This window comes from Pelophylax lessonae, assembly GCF_965119305.1.
Source record: "Pelophylax lessonae genome assembly, chromosome: 4".
In the NCBI taxonomy this organism is placed as follows: domain Eukaryota; kingdom Metazoa; phylum Chordata; class Amphibia; order Anura; family Ranidae; genus Pelophylax; species Pelophylax lessonae.
The window spans coordinates 650,513,800-650,531,700 of NC_138771.1; the positions used below are offsets into that span (position 1 = coordinate 650,513,800).

At 45.9% G+C, this 17,901-nt stretch overlaps 1 protein-coding gene across 4 annotated transcripts in view; it reads right to left on the reverse strand.

Moving 5' to 3' along the window:
* Positions 1 to 17,901, reverse strand: part of CAMTA2 (calmodulin binding transcription activator 2) — a 173,111-nt gene that overhangs the window by 134,071 nt on the left and 21,139 nt on the right. For all 4 annotated transcript variants that reach the window (XM_082255522.1, XM_082255520.1, XM_082255521.1 and 1 more), the window contains exons 2-3: positions 5,066 to 5,167; positions 250 to 353 (exon numbers count right to left, since the gene is read on the reverse strand). In XM_082255522.1, the coding sequence (XP_082111648.1) occupies positions 250 to 353; positions 5,066 to 5,096 (135 nt within the window). In that variant the 5' untranslated portion in view covers positions 5,097 to 5,167. The remainder of the gene's footprint in view (positions 1 to 249; positions 354 to 5,065; positions 5,168 to 17,901) is intronic.

Below are 17,901 nucleotides of genomic sequence, written 5' to 3' on the forward strand. Positions count from 1 at the left end.
TCTTATATGTCTTGGATACTCCAAAAGTGAGATCGCTCTGCCATAGTTCCTGGCTCCGCTCCGGTCCACCTAAGAGTTTTTAGTGGGCACTGCAGGTGTACAGACCCAGATCTCAGAGTGTCAGAGAATTCTCAGTTTTGGGTGGGCAGACCCTTTAATGTTATAAACCTGAATGCCCCGTGTATAATGAGTGTATTACCCCGATAGGCAGACTCCAGATTAGAGGTTCCCTTGCAGGGAGCAGCTCACCTCATTAGTGTTCCAGCGCAGCCTCTCCTTAGGTAAAGTAGTACACTTGGGTAAACACTCCAGCAGCTTCTTGGGTAGAAAAACCTTGATGTTGTGGCCGTTTTCTGTCGGGAAGAAATAAAGATAAATGGTCAGTATATCAGTTCTGCAGCCCCCCCTTGCTGTGGCTGGGAGAGGAGGCCCCCGCAGCCCCCCTTTGCTGTGGCCGGGAGAGGAGGCCCCCGCAGCCCCCCCTTGCTGTGGCCGGGAGAGGAGGCCGCCCCCCCCCCAGCTTTCCCTAGCGGTGGCCAGGAGAGGAGACCCCTCGCAGCTCCCCCTAGTTGTGGCTGGGAGAGGACATCACTGCAGCTCCCCCTAGTTGTGGCTGGGAGTAGAGGTCCCTGTACCTTAAAGCTGATTTCCAGCTTTACTGTCACTTTGGATAGTTAGTTTGGTCTAGCTTGGAATATTTCCTGCTGGATGAGCTGTATAAACTGTATTTAGTCTCGCCCTCATACAGTATACAGCACTATGTTCTGACTGTGGGATGCAAACTTCCCATCCCATAGAACAGTCGGGCTGAGTGGCACCAGCTATTCATAGGCAGCTTTGTACTCTCTGAATGAATACAAAGATTCCTCTGATTGGCTGAGGCAGAGATTGTGACGTCATCCGTCCATATCAGCCAGAGGAAGCTTTGAATTCAGAGTATTCACTGAACAGTGCTCAGATAAACTATTTGTTTAATGACAAATGGCTTGGCAGGAAGCCCTTGGAGGCCTGGATCGACCTCTGACGTCACTTCCTGTCCTCGGGCATATTGACATGGTTTTTTTTTTTCTTTAAAGGGATTGTAAAGTCAGAAGGATTTTCATCTTAATGCATTCTATGCATTCAGATAAAAAGCCTTCTGTGTGTAGCAGCCCCCCCCCCCCCCCGCCCCAACACTTACCTGAGCCCCGTCCAGCGATGTCCACGAGTCCCTTGGCCAGCCAGGACTCTCCTTCCTGATTAGCCCGAGACACAGCCGTGGAGCTATTATCTCCCGCGGCTGTCAAAGTCAGTTAGCCAATCTGGAGAGAGAGGGCCGGGGCCGAATAGCAGCTCTGTGTCGGGTGCCCCAATAGCAAGCCAACTGCGCAGAGGTGGCAAGTATAATGTATGAGGCGAAAGAAGAAGAGGCGAAAGAAAAAGAAAAAGAAAAAGAAGAAAAAGAAAAAGAAAAAGAAGAAAATGAAAAAGAAAAAGAAAAAGAAAAAGAAAAAGAAAAAGAAAAAGAAAAAAAAGAAAAAGAAAAAAAAGAAGGGGAGGCGGAAGAAGAAGGGGAGGCGGAAGAAGAAGGGGAGGCGGAAGAAGAAGGGGAGGCGGAAGAAGAAGGGGAGGCGGAAGAAGAAGGGGAGGAGGAAGAAGAAGGGGAGGAGGAAGAAGAAGGGGAGGAGGAAGAAGAAGGGGAGGAGGAAGAAGAAGGGGAGGAGGAAGAAGGGAGACTTTACAGTCACTTTAATGTCAAAATGACTTTTTTTTTTTTTGCTTTCAAGGATAAATGAGAGATCTGGGGTCTTTTTTCTGGTGTCTGGAGAATCCCGCTCTCGGCTTGCCAGACGAGGGTCTTTTGGATACTCCAGGAGGTGGCCCTGAAAGGCTTCGAGCCCTTGTCAGTCGACCCTGAGGGACGAAAATTCTAATAAAAATAAACATGCACAAGTAATCGATGTGTATTGAGAACCACTACATAGAGCATCTTCAACGCCTGAAGTATGTCCTACTTTATAACAATTTTCCCATCTCTTCTGGGCGGGCTCACTGGCTTTCTCCAGGTTTGTGTGGCTTGGGGAGGGCAGCAAGCGTGTCGGCACCCTTCCCTAGTCCAAGGCGGCCATGTCTCGCTATTCTGCCGACAACAGTAATGATCCTGTGGACGGGCGGTAGGGAACCATCTGGCCCCAAGCAGGAGGAGGACACTGTTCCTTCCCCGCTGCCCACTTTCAGCCCTTTGTTTGGTGGGTCTCGTTTTTTGGCGTCAATTGGTTTCACCCAATTGGCTGTACGGGGGTCAGATCATTTTAAAGCTTTGGCTTTAAATAATGGAACCCCCTCCCTCCTCATTGGATTACCTTTACATAGACTATCCCCCATCAGTCCATAAAGAATGCTGCTGCAAGACTCACCCACCTTAACCGTTCAGTGTTCTCTGCCCCTCCTACCGCTTCCTCCACCCCTCTCTGCCAATCCCTCCACTGACTTCCACTCACCCAACAAATAAAATTGAAAGTACTAACAATAGTTTGCAAAGCCATCCACAACTCTTCCCCCAGCTACATCACTAATCTGATCTCACAATATCAACCAACCCGCACTCTTCGGTCCTCCCAAGACCTCCTGCTCTCTGGCTCCCTTTTCACCTCCTCCCATGCTCGCCTCCTGGATTTCTCCAGAGCTTCTCCCATCCTTTGGAACTCCCTACCCCAATCGGTCTCCTAATCTATCGATCTTTAGACGATTCCTGAAAACCCTTCTCTTTAAAGAAGCCTATCCAGTTTTCAACTAATAAACTGTTTTACTTTCTCCATCAGCTCACCCCCACAGCTATTACCTTGTATCAATTGACCCTCCCTCTTAGATTGTAAGCTCTAATGAGCAGGGCCCTCTGATTCCTCTTGTACCAAATTGTATTGTAACTGTAATGTCTGCCTTCATTTGTTAAAGTGATTGTAAAGTCTTTATAAATAACAAACGTGTTATACTTACCTGCTCTGTTGTAGTGGATTTGCACAGAGCAGCCTGGATCCTCCTCTTCTTGGGTGCCTCTTCTGTTCTCCTGGCCCCTCCCTCCTGTTCAGTGCCCCCACAGCAATGGGGGTACCCGAGTTGAGTCACAGCTCCCTGTGTCCATTCAGACACTGAGCCACCACCTGGCCCCGCCCCTCTCTAAACCCGATTGGCTAGCTGACTGAATGACAGCAGCGGGAGCCAATGGCGCTGCTGCTGTGTCTCAGCCAATCAGGAAGGAGAATCTCAGGCGCTCATGGACATTGCTGGACAGAGGAGTGACCTCAGGTATCAGGGGGGGCTGCTGCACGCAAAAGGCTTTTTATCTAAATACATAGAATGCAATAAGATAAAAAAACCTTCTGCCTTTACAACTCCTTTAAATGCTGAGTAAACTGTAGGCACTATATAAATCCCGAATATTAATAATAATAATAATAATAATAATAATAATGATGATAATAATAATAATGATAATAATAATGATGATAATGATAATGATGATAATAATAATGATAATGATAATAATGATAATGATAATAATGATAATAATAATATGCTGTCTAAAGTATAACTAAAGGCAAAACTTTTTTTTTAGTTTTGGTTAGAGTGGAGAGGGATCAGAACCCCTGTCAGTTTTTAGTGCTGTCTGTGCCCCCAATAGAGAGAACCCCCACCCCCTCTCAATTTGCCCTGTTTACCATTATCATTGAAATTGAAAGTATAAGAAAATCCCAAATTTTGGGTTGTCCCCAGAAAAGTAATACATTGGAAATCTTCCAATGGGGACACTAGTTCAGGCGACCTGGGGGCCCCAAGGAATTTCCTTAATTCGTAAGGATTTCCTCTCACTTCCTGTTTGGCTATGGGACAGGAAGTGATGAAAAAACTCCACAATAGGACACAGATGGTGAAAAAAAAATCTGAAAGATAACCCTCTCTTGCTCCATCCAAAATAAAAAAATAAATAAAGTTTTGCCTATACAGGCAGTCCCCAGGTTATAAATATAAAGATATAGTCTGTAGGTTTGTTCTTAAAGTGGAGTTCCACCCAAAAGTGTAACTTCCACTCATTTGCTCCCCCCTCCCCGTGCCATATTTGGCACCTTTCAGGGGGGGGAGGGGAACAGGTACCCTTCCCCACTTCAGGGAGACAGCGCAGCAGTGCTTTCCACCGAAGTTCCGTCCTCCTCCTTCCCCCGCCGCTGAGCCTAGGAGAATGTGTAGCGAAAGGCTTCATTGCCAGTTTCCCTTACAACGAAATGGCAGCGGATCCAAAAACTGGCTGCGGTGCTGACATTACATCGCAGGCTCCCTGGACAGGTAAGGGTCTATATATTAAAAGTCAGCAGCTACAGGATTTGTACAGGATTTGTAGCTGCTGACTTAATTTTTTTTCTCCAGGCAGAACTCCTCTAAATTGAATTTGTAAGTCGGAACAGGTACATTTTTTAAGTTTAGCTCCAGCCAAAAAAATAATTTCAACGTTTTTTGGATAGCATATGGAAGGGTTAACACCCCTCTAACATTTGTTTTTCTGTCTGTGCCCCCTGTTCAGAAGATGTCACCTCACTTTCTGTCCCTGTGACAATTAGATTTTAAAAATTTTGGGTTGCTGTGGAAACAAGGATTGGTGATAAAGCTTCAGTGGAGACACCTTATTCCCCATGATTCCCTCTTCCAGGAGTGAATTTCCCTTCCTAGGGGGAGATTTCTCCTCACTTCCTGTTGTCTCTCTCAGTTTGTAAGTAGGAGTCGTTTATAAGCCGGATGTTTGTAACCCGGGGACCGCCTGTAGTTCTACTTTAATCGTTTAACAATGGAAGAAAAAAAAAAGTAAAAATGAGAAAAAAATAAATAAAAATGACATTAATATTTAATTTGCTTACACTGAGGGATCCTGGAAAAGTGGAGAACCCCAAATCCTGCGAGGTGTATCTCCGGCTCCGTACACTCTCACAAGGATCAGGATTCTCAGATTTCCCAGGATCCCGACAGAATGTGACATCACCTGCTGCGAGCTGTGTGTAGGGAGGACTAGGCGAGGCACGAGGCGATGCCGTCTCACCTGAGAGCTCGGCGCAATCCTTGCTGTTCATTGTAAATAGATGGACATCTCGGGGAGCGGAGAAGAGTTGTTCGGCCACAAGTTATCCCAATTTCCAGAGCTCTGTCAGACAATGAGAGAGAAGAGACCAGTTAGAAGAGGACACTGGAGCTGTGGAGGAGACATTTAAAGAGGAACTCTAGACATTTGAAATGGTTTTTCGTTTTCTACAAAGCAAAGAGGGGTTAGAAAGTCTTTTTTTTTACTGGTGTGTTCTTGTTTGAAGGTTTTTATTACATGCAGCTCCTCCCTCAGACCCCCTGCTCCCCCCCCCATGCCCCAGTGCTTACCTGCGCCCGACCGCTATTCTGCTCTGTGCCCTAGAGCAGCAGCATTGCACTCTCTCCCCCTCGTCACTGGCCTCAGCAAGAGCAGCGGGCCATTGACTCCTGCTGCTATCAAATCTAGTGACAAGAAGTGTGTGTGTGTGTGTGGTGTGTGGTGTGTGTGTGTGTGTGGGGGGGGGGGGGGGGGAAGGGGGCAGGGCCAAGCTGCACTGTATGCATCAATAGACACACTCAGGGTGGGTCCGGTCTGCATGAGTACCCCTCAAGCAAGTGGCTTGCTTTGGTTACTTGAAGACAAGAGGAGCCAGGAGCACCAGCAGGGACCCCAGAGGAGGATTGGGGTATTCTCTGCAAAACAGAGCAATATATATTATATACATACATACACAGTGGGAACGGAAAGTATTCAGACCCCCTTAAATTTTTCACTCTTTGTTATATTGCAGCCATTTGCTAAAATCATTTAGGTTCATTCTTCTTCCTCATGAATGTACACATAGCACCCCATACTGACAGAAAAACACAGAATTGTTGACATTGTTGCAGATTTATTAAAAAAGAAAAACTGAAATATCACATGGTCCTAAGTATTGCTGCAGTAGCAGCAATGTGAGCAGACGGCAAGTGGTTAATCTGTACCAGAATGACGGGAAGAAAATAGTGTGGAGAAGACTTGGAAAAGCTCATGATCCAAAGCAGACAATGTCATCTTTAAAACATGGTGGAGGCAGTGTGATGGCATGGGCATGCATGGCTTTCAGTGGCACTGGGTCATTGGTGTTTATTGATGTGCCAGAAGACCGAAGCAGCCGGATGAATTCTGCAGTGTTTAGAGATACAGAGTCAGCCCAGATTCAGCCAAATGCAGCAAAGTTGACTGGACAGTGCTTCACAATACAGATGGACAATGATCCAAAACACACTACAAAAGCAACCCAGGAGCTTTTGAAGGAAAAGAAGTGGAATATTCTGCAATGGCCGAGTCAATCACTTGATCTCAGCCCAATTGAGTATGCATTGCATTTGCTGAAGGCAAAGCTAAAGGCAGAAAGACCCAAAAACTAAGAAGAACTGAAGACAGCTGCTGTTAGAGCCTGGCAAAGCATCAGAAGTAGCAAACCCAGTCTTTGGTCATGTTCATGGGTCCCAGACTTCAGGCAGTCATTGCCAGTAAAGGATTCCCAACAGAATATTAAAAAATGAACATTTTATTTAGGATTATATCCATTTGTCCAATTACATTTGAGCCCCTGAAAATGGGCATCCTCGCCTCTCCTGACATGGCTTACTTTGATTTCAATGCACACTGTCAGCTTCTAATTACGTGTATAAGAAGTTGCTTAATGTCAAATAGAACAACATCTAGCCGGCTTTAATTAGTTTACGCCCACGCTATAGCCAAATGACGGCTACAGCATGGACCTAAATTGCCGGGAGGGCGTACACTGACGTCCTCTCGGCAACGAGTGGCCTGCGCGCTCCCTGCGGAGAACGCCCGGCTAGCTCTGTGATCGGCGAGTCCATGAGACTCACCTTATCACAGATAGGAGATCAAGGGCGATCCCGCACCCATACCACGTGATCAGTTGTCACCCAATGACAGCTGATCGTGTGAAGTAGACAGCAGCCGGCGATTAGCTGTTTTTTTCTCCTCACACTGATAGAGTGAGGGAAAAAAAAACAATCGTTGGCTGCTGTCAGAGGGACATCGGTCCCCAAGAGGAGGATTATTTGTGCCCCAGTGCCCACCAGTGTCACCAGCACCATCTGCCAGTGCGCACTAGTGTCACCTACCAGTGCCTCCAGCGCCACATACCAGTGTCACCATGGTCACCCATCATAAGTGTCACCTACCAGTGCCTATAATTGCCACCCATTTGTGCCATTCAGTGCAGCCTACCAGTGCCCACCAGTGCCACCTCATCAGCGCACATCAATGAAGGAGACAAATTACCTGCTTGCAAAATTTTATAATAAACTATAAAAACAGTTTGTTTTTTCAAAATTTTCGGTCTTTTTTTGTTTGTTCAGCAAAAAAAAAAAAAAAAAAAACCCAGTAGTGATTAAATACCAACAAAAGAAAGCGCTGTTTGAAAAAATTATAAAAATTTCATTTAGGTACAGTGTTGCATGACCACGCAATTTTCATTCAAAGTCCGACTGAAAATTGGCCTTAAGAGGTTGTAAACTCGCATTTTTTTTTTTCACCCTGCAAGAGAAAGACATAATGAGCTAGTATGCATCGCATACTAGCTCATTATGCAAAACTTGCCTTAGAACGAGCCCCCGCCGTGCCGCTCACTCACTCTCTATGACGGGCGACATGTCCAGTCGCCCGTCTTCCGGGATGGCGGCATCCGGCCATCTCATTGGCTGGAGCCGCGGTGACGTCACTCCCGAGCACGTGCGCAGGAGCCGACGGTCACGGCATGGGCTCTGAAGGAACGGCACCAGCAGCTGTTCCTTCAGAGCGCATGCGCCAGTGACGTCACTGGCTGCATGTAAGGTAAATGTCTCCTAAACGGTACACGTTTAGGAGATATTTACAGTACCTATAGGTAAGCCTTATCATAGGATCACCTATAGGTACAAGTGTCCGAGGAGGGTTTACTTCCTCTTTAAGTGCCGGTTTGCATATATGCAATGACAGACATCATATGTCATTCGGCGCGCACTGCTATGCAAATCACATGCAATGTCTGTGCGATGCAAATTCAGCCATACAGATTGCATGGCTGAATTTGCATCGCATTTGGGCACAACTCGCACAGGGACCCTTTTTTGGGTTCACACCTATGCGATCCGAATTATGTCCTAACTGACAGTTCTCACTGCAATATGTGAACTGATCTGGGGGTGTCGCTACCTTTGTATTGACACCCCCAGCGATTCCCATATGGCAGTGTGAACTGCAAGCGAGTTAAATGCGATGCGGGAACCTGCAGTGGATTTGCAGGGTTCCTGCATCTCATATGTGTGAACCGCCACTAAAGGGCCAGTCTCTGAAGACATCACAGAAAGTGACGAAACGCATAGCATTGGAACGCATAGAGTAATGACGTCACGTCAGGTGGAACACAATCCGGAAGCTCCGCTCGCCACTCTGCAGAGAGGACGTGCAGCTTGTTAGCTGACCGCCGGCTAGTCGTTTTTACCACTTGTTTTATGATACCACTTGCTTTTAACCCATTTGGGGGGTAATAAAAACTCTCTCTACTACACCATCTGGAGCCTTTCCTTTTCCCACATATATTTGACTAAAGCCCCGATTGTCGGCCGAACGATTGGCCGTCTTTTGTCCAGTGCCGTCGTGTTCGTTGAAATGTGCTCTAGACTGCACACGTATTTTGTCGGCCAACAACAACCGACTTCAGAAGTGATGTCACGTGATGGTTAACTTTCCGTGTGCTTTTTCTTCTCTGAGCATGCCCAGTCTTGCTCATCTGATTTTTGTCTGCCGAAATCTGTACTGACTGACGAACAATCGGCCGTTCTGGTGTTGGCCAACAAAAATTTTATAGCATGCAGACCAGATTTTGATCGGCCGAAAAGTCGCAGTCGGTTGTCAGAAGCATTATACTAACAAGCCGACAATCGGCTGATCGGACGTTGGCCGAATATTTTACGGCCGACAATCGGTACGTGTGTACGGGCCTTTACACCTGGCGTGAGGAGGAACCCTACACCAGTCCATAGGAGATTTAAAGGGGAACCCATATTGGCCCGGGGCCAAATAAGCGTGAATGGTCCTAATGCCATAAGGCAGATAAGACCCATTGAATCCGGTAAGTCATTTCATTTACCCACACCACGGTGAGAAAACCGATGTCACAAGAATTTATGGATATCCACTTTTGAGCACCTGCACCGTGAATCTACTGGATAAGCACATTTGCACAAGGACTTATTATTTGAACTGTTTCGGCACAACAGTCACATATTTGGACTCTATTGTTTTACATTGTATATTTATCACCTGCACCTTCATTATTTTACAATATTTACCGAATATTTTGTACTGCGATTAAATTTTTAATCAATTATTTATGCAATTAGGGCACTTACTGCATCTATATATTGGTTATTTATAAGAATTTGATATATACTTGAACCACTATCGTTTACACGCGAGGGGTATATTCATTAGCGCCGTAGCTGGCCTTACTATTAGGGCTATCATTATCACCTACTTTTACATTCTTTTTACAAATTCTTTATTGAACATAGAAAAATACAAAGTGAGTATAGACATATTCAAAACTCATCAAACATGAACACGATAAAAGTGCAAAAACGAAGTTCAAATAACAGAATAATGAAGGAATCGCAGCACATGTATTACATATCACTCATAAGACACAGAACCCAAGTAGGAGGCAGCGTTTGAAATATGGTGCTTAACCACTTATTGTTATTTGCAAAAACAACAATATTTTTCAAATTTTTTTATATGAAATTCCCAAAAAAAAAAAAATCTAAAAATCTAAATTTTTTAACATTTTCGGGCAATTTGTTTTATGCTACGTATGTTTGGTTAAAAAAATAAAAATAAATAAATAAATCGCAAAAAGCGTATTTTGATTGGTTTGCGCAAAAGTTATCACTTTTACTAACAAAAGGGAAAGATTTTTGTCATTTTTTGTGGGTTTTTTTTTAACCACTTAAGCCCCAGAAGATTTTACCCCCTTCCTGACCAGGGGGTATTTTGCGATTCGGCACTGCGTGACTTTAACGGACAATTGCGCGGTCGTGCGACGCTGTACCTAAACTAATTTAGCGTCCTTTTTTTCCCACAAACAGAGCTTTCTTTTGGTGGCATTTGATCACCTCTGCGACTTTTTGATCATGCGCTATAAACAAAAAAAAAAAAGAGCGTCAATTTTGCAAAAATAACAATATTTTTCTCATTTTTTTTATATGAAATTCCCAAAAAAAAAAAAATGTAAAAATCTAAATTTTTTAACATTTTCGGACAATTTGTTTTATGCTACATATGATTGGTAAAAAAAAAAAAAAAAAAAAAGAAAATCGCAAAAAGCGTATTTTGATTGGTTTGCGCAAAAGTTATCGCGTTTACTAACAAAGGAAAAGATTTTTGTCTATTTTTTTTTTTTAACGAGTAATGGCGGCGATCTGCGTTTTTTTTTGCGGGACTGCGACATTGGGGCGGACAGATCGGACCCTTGACTGACATTTGACACTTTTGGGGTTACCAGTGACATTACTACAGTAATCAGTGCTATACATATGCACTGTTACTGTAAAAATGACACTGGCAGGGAAGGAGTTAACTGTATTGGAGAGGGAGGAGTTAAGTGTGTCCTAGGGGCGTGTTTCTAACTGTGATTGGACATGGCTACTAGTGTAAAAACAGAGATCAACAGTCCTACATAGTAGAACCGTCTGATCTCCATTTTTACACAGGGGAGAATGACAGGCGGCTTTGTTTGCATCAGCCGCCTGTCTTTCTCCCTTCCCGACAAATGATCGCAAGTGACCGGCGGACATCAGGTCCGCCGGTCACACGCACTGACTTGTAAGGGAACGAGCCGGGGCAGGCGCGCGCTCGCCCGCTATTGGCTCACAAGCGAGTGACAGGCTAGAGACGTACCGATACGTCACTTTGCCTGGCCGGGGCTGACCGCCGCAGTATATGTACTTGCGGCGGTCGGCAAGTGGTTAAGGACAACTACCGTCAGCGTGGTTCGTGGGTTCAACCTAGCGGGGAAAGGTATACATGAGAAACCTAAACCATTTAGTCCATACACGGATAGTGGAGTCAAAAGGGTTAAGATTGCACGGAGTTGGACAATGGGGAAGAAGGAGATCAGGAAAAGAAGGAATGAAGGGAAAGGTGGGGAAAGATACAGGGTGTAGCACAAGCATAGAGAGGGACATAAGGAGGTAAGGAATAGGCCAGGGGATGGTGGTGACAGACGAGGGATGCTTCCATCCTGTGCGGGTGCCCCCGTCCCCAGTCAAGCAATTGATTGCGAGAGGGAGGCATTCAAAGCCCGTCCCTCATCAGAACTCATTCCAGCATGCCCATGTTTCAGAGTACTGCTCTTTTCTACCTTGTGCGGTGAGTACCAGGTCCTCCAAGTCGTTAATCCATTTCACTCTCTGTAACCAGAGGGAGGTCGTCGGGGGGGGGAGTCGTGTTTTTCCAGCAGAGACTAATACATGACTTTGCCGCATCTGTGAGGTGTCTGATCACAGAGCGTTTGTAACGTTTCGGAGCCATGCCGGAGCAATGGAGCAAGAAGAATGCTGGATCATCTGGGATGACATATTCCGTCATCAATTGGGAAATTCTACGCACTTCAGACCAGAAGTCCCTGAGCTTAGGGAAACTCCAGAAGATGTGGGATAGTGTACCTTTATCTTGTTGGCACCGCCAACACCTATCAGATGTCTCAGGGAAAATATGACCGAGTCTGGCCGGGGAGTAGTACCAGTCAGTAAGGTCTTGTAATTGGATTCCTGGATACGCGTGCAGATCGAGGATTTAATGGAGAACCGGATGATGTTACGTCTTTGGGGTTCGGAGAACGTCCTATTAAGTTCCCCCTCCCACTTGAGGATACCCGGTGGGACAAAGTCCTCCGGCAGTAGAGAGAGGAGTGCGTATAACAGAGAGGGCATGAGGCATGGGGCCTTGGGTAACCAGGAAGTGTTCGAAAGGCGGAGCCTTGGGTAACCAGGAAGTGTTCGAAAGGCGGGGCCTTGGGTAACCAGGAAGTGTTCGAAAGGCGTCAGGTCTCTCGCAAAAAGTGAGGAGGGACCCAGTCCTCGGAAAAAAAAATGAAGGAGCTGCAGTGCCTGCCATCTGGATAGGCGGAATTTACCGCTCGGTGCAGTCAGTTGGGAAAGAGACGACCAACCAGTACCCGTGGTAAAGTGTGACACCTGGAAGGTACCATCCCGTAGAAGCGCACCAAATCTGTCTCTCATACATCCTAGAGGGAATCTCGGGTTCCCCAGGATCAGGAGGAGCAGGCCGTGGTCATCCGAGAGACCCTTACTCGCAACGACCGTAGCGCAAGATCTAATCGTCGGGCCGATTGTAGGATGTTGCCTGACCGCTGCAGGGACGTCACCAGGTATCAGGGGAGCCCTCGGTAGGTGTATTGAGAATAAGGAGGACTCCAAGGTTACCCACTGCTTCAGGTGTGCGTGACGAGCCCAGTCTACCTTGTTAACATGGCCGCCTGATAGTAGCGTCGGGGGTCCGGCAGAGCCACTCCCCCATGCTGTTTAGGGAGGACGAGTAGGCGGCGGCCTATCCGTAGTCTTCTCCCAGCCCAGACAAAATTTGTGAAGGTGGATTCCACCTTCTTAAAGAAGGCCGCCTACTTTTACATTCTATAGCTGCTGCTGCATCAATCACTTTAATATTATCTATTTTTTATTACATCTATTGTTAACACAAACTCCCTGGCGTGCGGAATATACCTTGGTATATTTTCTCACATGTCCTCCATTATAACATCTGTACCAATGCAAGACGTGTGTCCTCTCCATTATAACATCTGTACCAATGCAAGGCGTGTGTCCCCTCCATTATAACATCTGTACCAATGCAAGGCGTGTGTCTCCTCCATTATAACATCTGTACCAATGCAAGGCGTGTGTCTCCTCCATTATAACATCTGTACCAATGCAAGGCGTGTGTCTCCTCCATTATAACATCTGTACCAATGCAAGGCGTGTGTCTCCTCCATTATAACATCTGTACCAATGCAAGGCGTGTGTCCCCTCCATTATAACATCTGTACCAATGCAAGGCGTGTGTCCCCTCCATTATAACATCTGTACCAATGCAAGGCGTGTGTCCCCTCCATTATAACATCTGTACCAATGCAAGACGTGTGTCCCCTCCATTATAACATCTGTACCAATGCAAGGCGTGTGTCCCCTCCATTATAACATCTGTACCAATGCAAGGCGTGTGTCCCCTCCATTATAACATCTGTACCAATGCAAGGCGTGTGTCCCCTCCATTATAACATCTGTACCAATGCAAGGCGTGTGTCCCCTCCATTATAACATCTGTACCAATGCAAGGCGTGTGTCCCCTCCATTATAACATCTGTACCAATGCAAGGCGTGTGTCCCCTCCATTATAACATCTGTACCAATGCAAGGCGTGTGTCCCCTCCATTATAACATCTGTACCAATGCAAGGCGTGTGTCCCCTCCATTATAACATCTGTACCAATGCAAGACGTGTGTCCCCCCTCCATTATAACATCTGTACCAATGCAAGACGTGTGTCCCCTCCATTATACCATCTGTACCAATGCAAGACGTGTGTCCCCTCCATTATAACATCTGTACCAATGCAAGGCGTGTGTCCCCTCCATTATAACATCTGTACCAATGCAAGACGTGTGTCCCCCCTCCATTATAACATCTGTACCAATGCAAGGCGTGTGTCCCCTCCATTATACCATCTGTACCAATGCAAGACGTGTGTCCCCTCCATTATACCATCTGTACCAATGCAAGGCGTGTGTCCCCTCCATTATAACATCTGTACCAATGCAAGACGTGTGTCCCCTCCATTATACCATCTGTACCAATGCAAGACGTGTGTCCCCTCCATTATACCATCTGTACCAATGCAAGGCGTGTGTCCCCTCCATTATAACATCTGTACCAATGCAAGGCGTGTGTCCCCTCCATTATAACATCTGTACCAATGCAAGGCGTGTGTCCCCTCCATTATAACATCTGTACCAATGCAAGACGTGTGTCCCCTCCATTATACCATCTGTACCAATGCAAGACGTGTGTCCCCTCCATTATACCATCTGTACCAATGCAAGGCGTGTGTCCCCTCCATTATAACATCTGTACCAATGCAAGACGTGTGTCCCCTCCATTATAACATCTGTACCAATGCAAGGCGTGTGTCCTCTCCATTATAACATCTGTACCAATGCAAGACGTGTGTCCTCTCCATTATAACATCTGTACCAATGCAAGGCGTGTGTCCCCTCCATTATAACATCTGTACCAATGCAAGACGTGTGTCCCCCCTCCATTATAACATCTGTACCAATGCAAGGCGTGTGTCCCCTCCATTATACCATCTGTACCAATGCAAGACGTGTGTCCCCTCCATTATACCATCTGTACCAATGCAAGACGTGTGTCCCCTCCATTATACCATCTGTACCAATGCAAGGCGTGTGTCCCCTCCATTATAACATCTGTACCAATGCAAGACGTGTGTCCCCTCCATTATAACATCTGTACCAATGCAAGGCGTGTGTCCTCTCCATTATAACATCTGTACCAATGCAAGACGTGTGTCCCCTCCATTATAACATCTGTACCAATGCAAGACGTGTGTCCCCTCCATTATAACATCTGTACCAATGCAAGACGTGTGTCCCCTCCATTATAACATCTGTACCAATGCAAGGCGTGTGTCCCCTCCATTATAACATCTGTACCAATGCAAGACGTGTGTCCCCCCTCCATTATAACATCTGTACCAATGCAAGGCGTGTGTCCCCTCCATTATACCATCTGTACCAATGCAAGACGTGTGTCCCCTCCATTATACCATCTGTACCAATGCAAGGCGTGTGTCCCCTCCATTATAACATCTGTACCAATGCAAGACGTGTGTCCCCTCCATTATACCATCTGTACCAATGCAAGACGTGTGTCCCCTCCATTATACCATCTGTACCAATGCAAGGCGTGTGTCCCCTCCATTATAACATCTGTACCAATGCAAGGCGTGTGTCCCCTCCATTATAACATCTGTACCAATGCAAGGCGTGTGTCCCCTCCATTATAACATCTGTACCAATGCAAGACGTGTGTCCCCTCCATTATACCATCTGTACCAATGCAAGACGTGTGTCCCCTCCATTATACCATCTGTACCAATGCAAGGCGTGTGTCCCCTCCATTATAACATCTGTACCAATTCAAGACGTGTGTCCCCTCCATTATAACATCTGTACCAATGCAAGGCGTGTGTCCCCTCCATTATAACATCTGTACCAATGCAAGACGTGTGTCCCCTCCATTATAACATCTGTACCAATGCAAGGCGTGTGTCCCCTCCATTATAACATCTGTACCAATGCAAGACGTGTGTCCCCTCCATTATACCATCTGTACCAATGCAAGGCGTGTCCCCTCCATTATAACATCTGTACCAATGCAAGACGTGTGTCCCCTCCATTATAACATCTGTACCAATGCAAGGCGTGTGTCCCCTCCATTATAACATCTGTACCAATGCAAGACGTGTGTCCCCCCTCCATTATAACATCTGTACCAATGCAAGGCGTGTGTCCCCTCCATTATAACATCTGTACCAATGCCAGACGTGTGTCTCCTCCATTATAACATCTGTACCAATGCAAGACGTGTGTCCTCTCCATTATGACATCTGTACCAATGCAAGACGTGTGTCCTCTCCATTATGACATCTGTACCAATGCAAGACGTGTGTCCTCTCCATTATGACATCTGTACCAATGCAAGGCGTGTGTCCCCTCCATTATAACATCTGTACCAATGCAAGACGTGTGCCCCCTCCATTATAACATCTGTACCAATGCAAGACGTGTGTCCTCTCCATTATAACATCTGTACCAATGCAAGGCGTGTGTCCCCTCCATTATAACATCTGTACCAATGCAAGGCGTGTGTCCTCCATTATAACATCTGTACCAATGCAAGACGTGTGTCCCCTCCGTTATACCATCTGTACCAATGCAAGACGTGTGTCCTCTCCATTATAACATCTGTACCAATGCAAGGCGTGTGTCCCCTCCATTATAACATCTGTACCAATGCAAGACGTGTGTCCCCCCTCCATTATACCATCTGTACCAATGCAAGACGTGTGTCCCCTCCATTATACCATCTGTACCAATGCAAGACGTGTGTCCCCTCCATTATACCATCTGTACCAATGCAAGGCGTGTGTCCCCTCCATTATAACATCTGTACCAATGCAAGACGTGTGTCCTCTCCATTATAACATCTGTACCAATGCAAGACGTGTGTCCCCTCCATTATAACATCTGTACCAATGCAAGACGTGTGTCCCCTCCATTATAACATCTGTACCAATGCAAGACGTGTGTCCCCTCCATTATAACATCTGTACCAATGCAAGACGTGTGTCCCCTCCATTATACCATCTGTACCAATGCAAGGCGTGTGTCCCCTCCATTATAACATCTGTACCAATGCAAGACGTGTGTCTCCTCCATTATAACATCTGTACCAATGCAAGACGTGTGTCCTCTCCATTATAACATCTGTACCAATGCAAGACGTGTGTCCCCTCCATTATACCATCTGTACCAATGCAAGGCGTGTGTCCCCTCCATTATAACATCTGTACCAATGCAAGACGTGTGTCCTCTCCATTATAACATCTGTACCAATGCAAGGCGTGTGTCCTCTCCATTATAACATCTGTACCAATGCAAGGCGTGTGTCCTCTCCATTATAACATCTGTACCAATGCAAGACGTGTGTCCTCTCCATTATAACATCTGTACCAATGCAAGACGTGTGTCCCCTCCATTATAACATCTGTACCAATGCAAGGCGTGTGTCCCCTCCATTATAGGAGTGTCCGTGTGTGGAAAGGTGGTTGAGAGCTCCCAGGTATACATTCAATATTTAGGAAGCTGCGATCGAAAAACCTTCCAGGATAAATAATCATTCTGATTGATCGGCTGCACTGTGAAAGCTCCCAGGGGGGAGGGGAGAGCTCCATCAACTGTCACTAATCTGATGACTTCTGCTAGTCAGTGGATCAATACAGCCTGGAATCATCCATGGGAAGCACAGCTCAGGATGGGGAAAGAAGTCAGGAGCCAGTCAGGCCAATCATTAAGCCTGCAGGAGGGCCCTATTATTTAAAATCACTAATTCAGCATTAAACCCTAAACAAAAAATGTCATATATTGCAGCTTATTATTAGATGAGGGGCTGCATTTTCCTTGAGTCGTTTTGTTCCTCTTTAAACTGGCCAGTAACACTCCCTGCATTAGGAGCGCCCCCACTCTGGATGAAGCAGCACAGGAGGCACATTCGGACAGCAGCATTGTCAATCTGGGGGGGGGGGGGGGGGGGGAGTGGATTAGGACGTACTAATAGAGCTGCACGACTCTGGCTAAAATGAGAATCACAATTTTTTTCCCTTAGAAGAAAGATCACGATTCTCGGTGTAACATCTTTTATATTACAAAAAATAAATTGGGCTAACTTCACGGTTAAGGTTTTTGTTTTTTTTTTTTTAATTCATTAAAGTGCATTTTTTTCCCCCGAAAACAGTTTGAAAGACTTCTGCGCAAATACAATGTGACATAAAAGATTGCAACGATCGCTATTTTATTCTCTAGGGTCTCTGCTAAAAAAAATAAAAATAAATTATAATTATATATATAATTTCAGGGTTCTAAGTAATTTTCTAGCAAAAATACTGATTTTAACTTGTAAACAACAATTGTCAGAAAA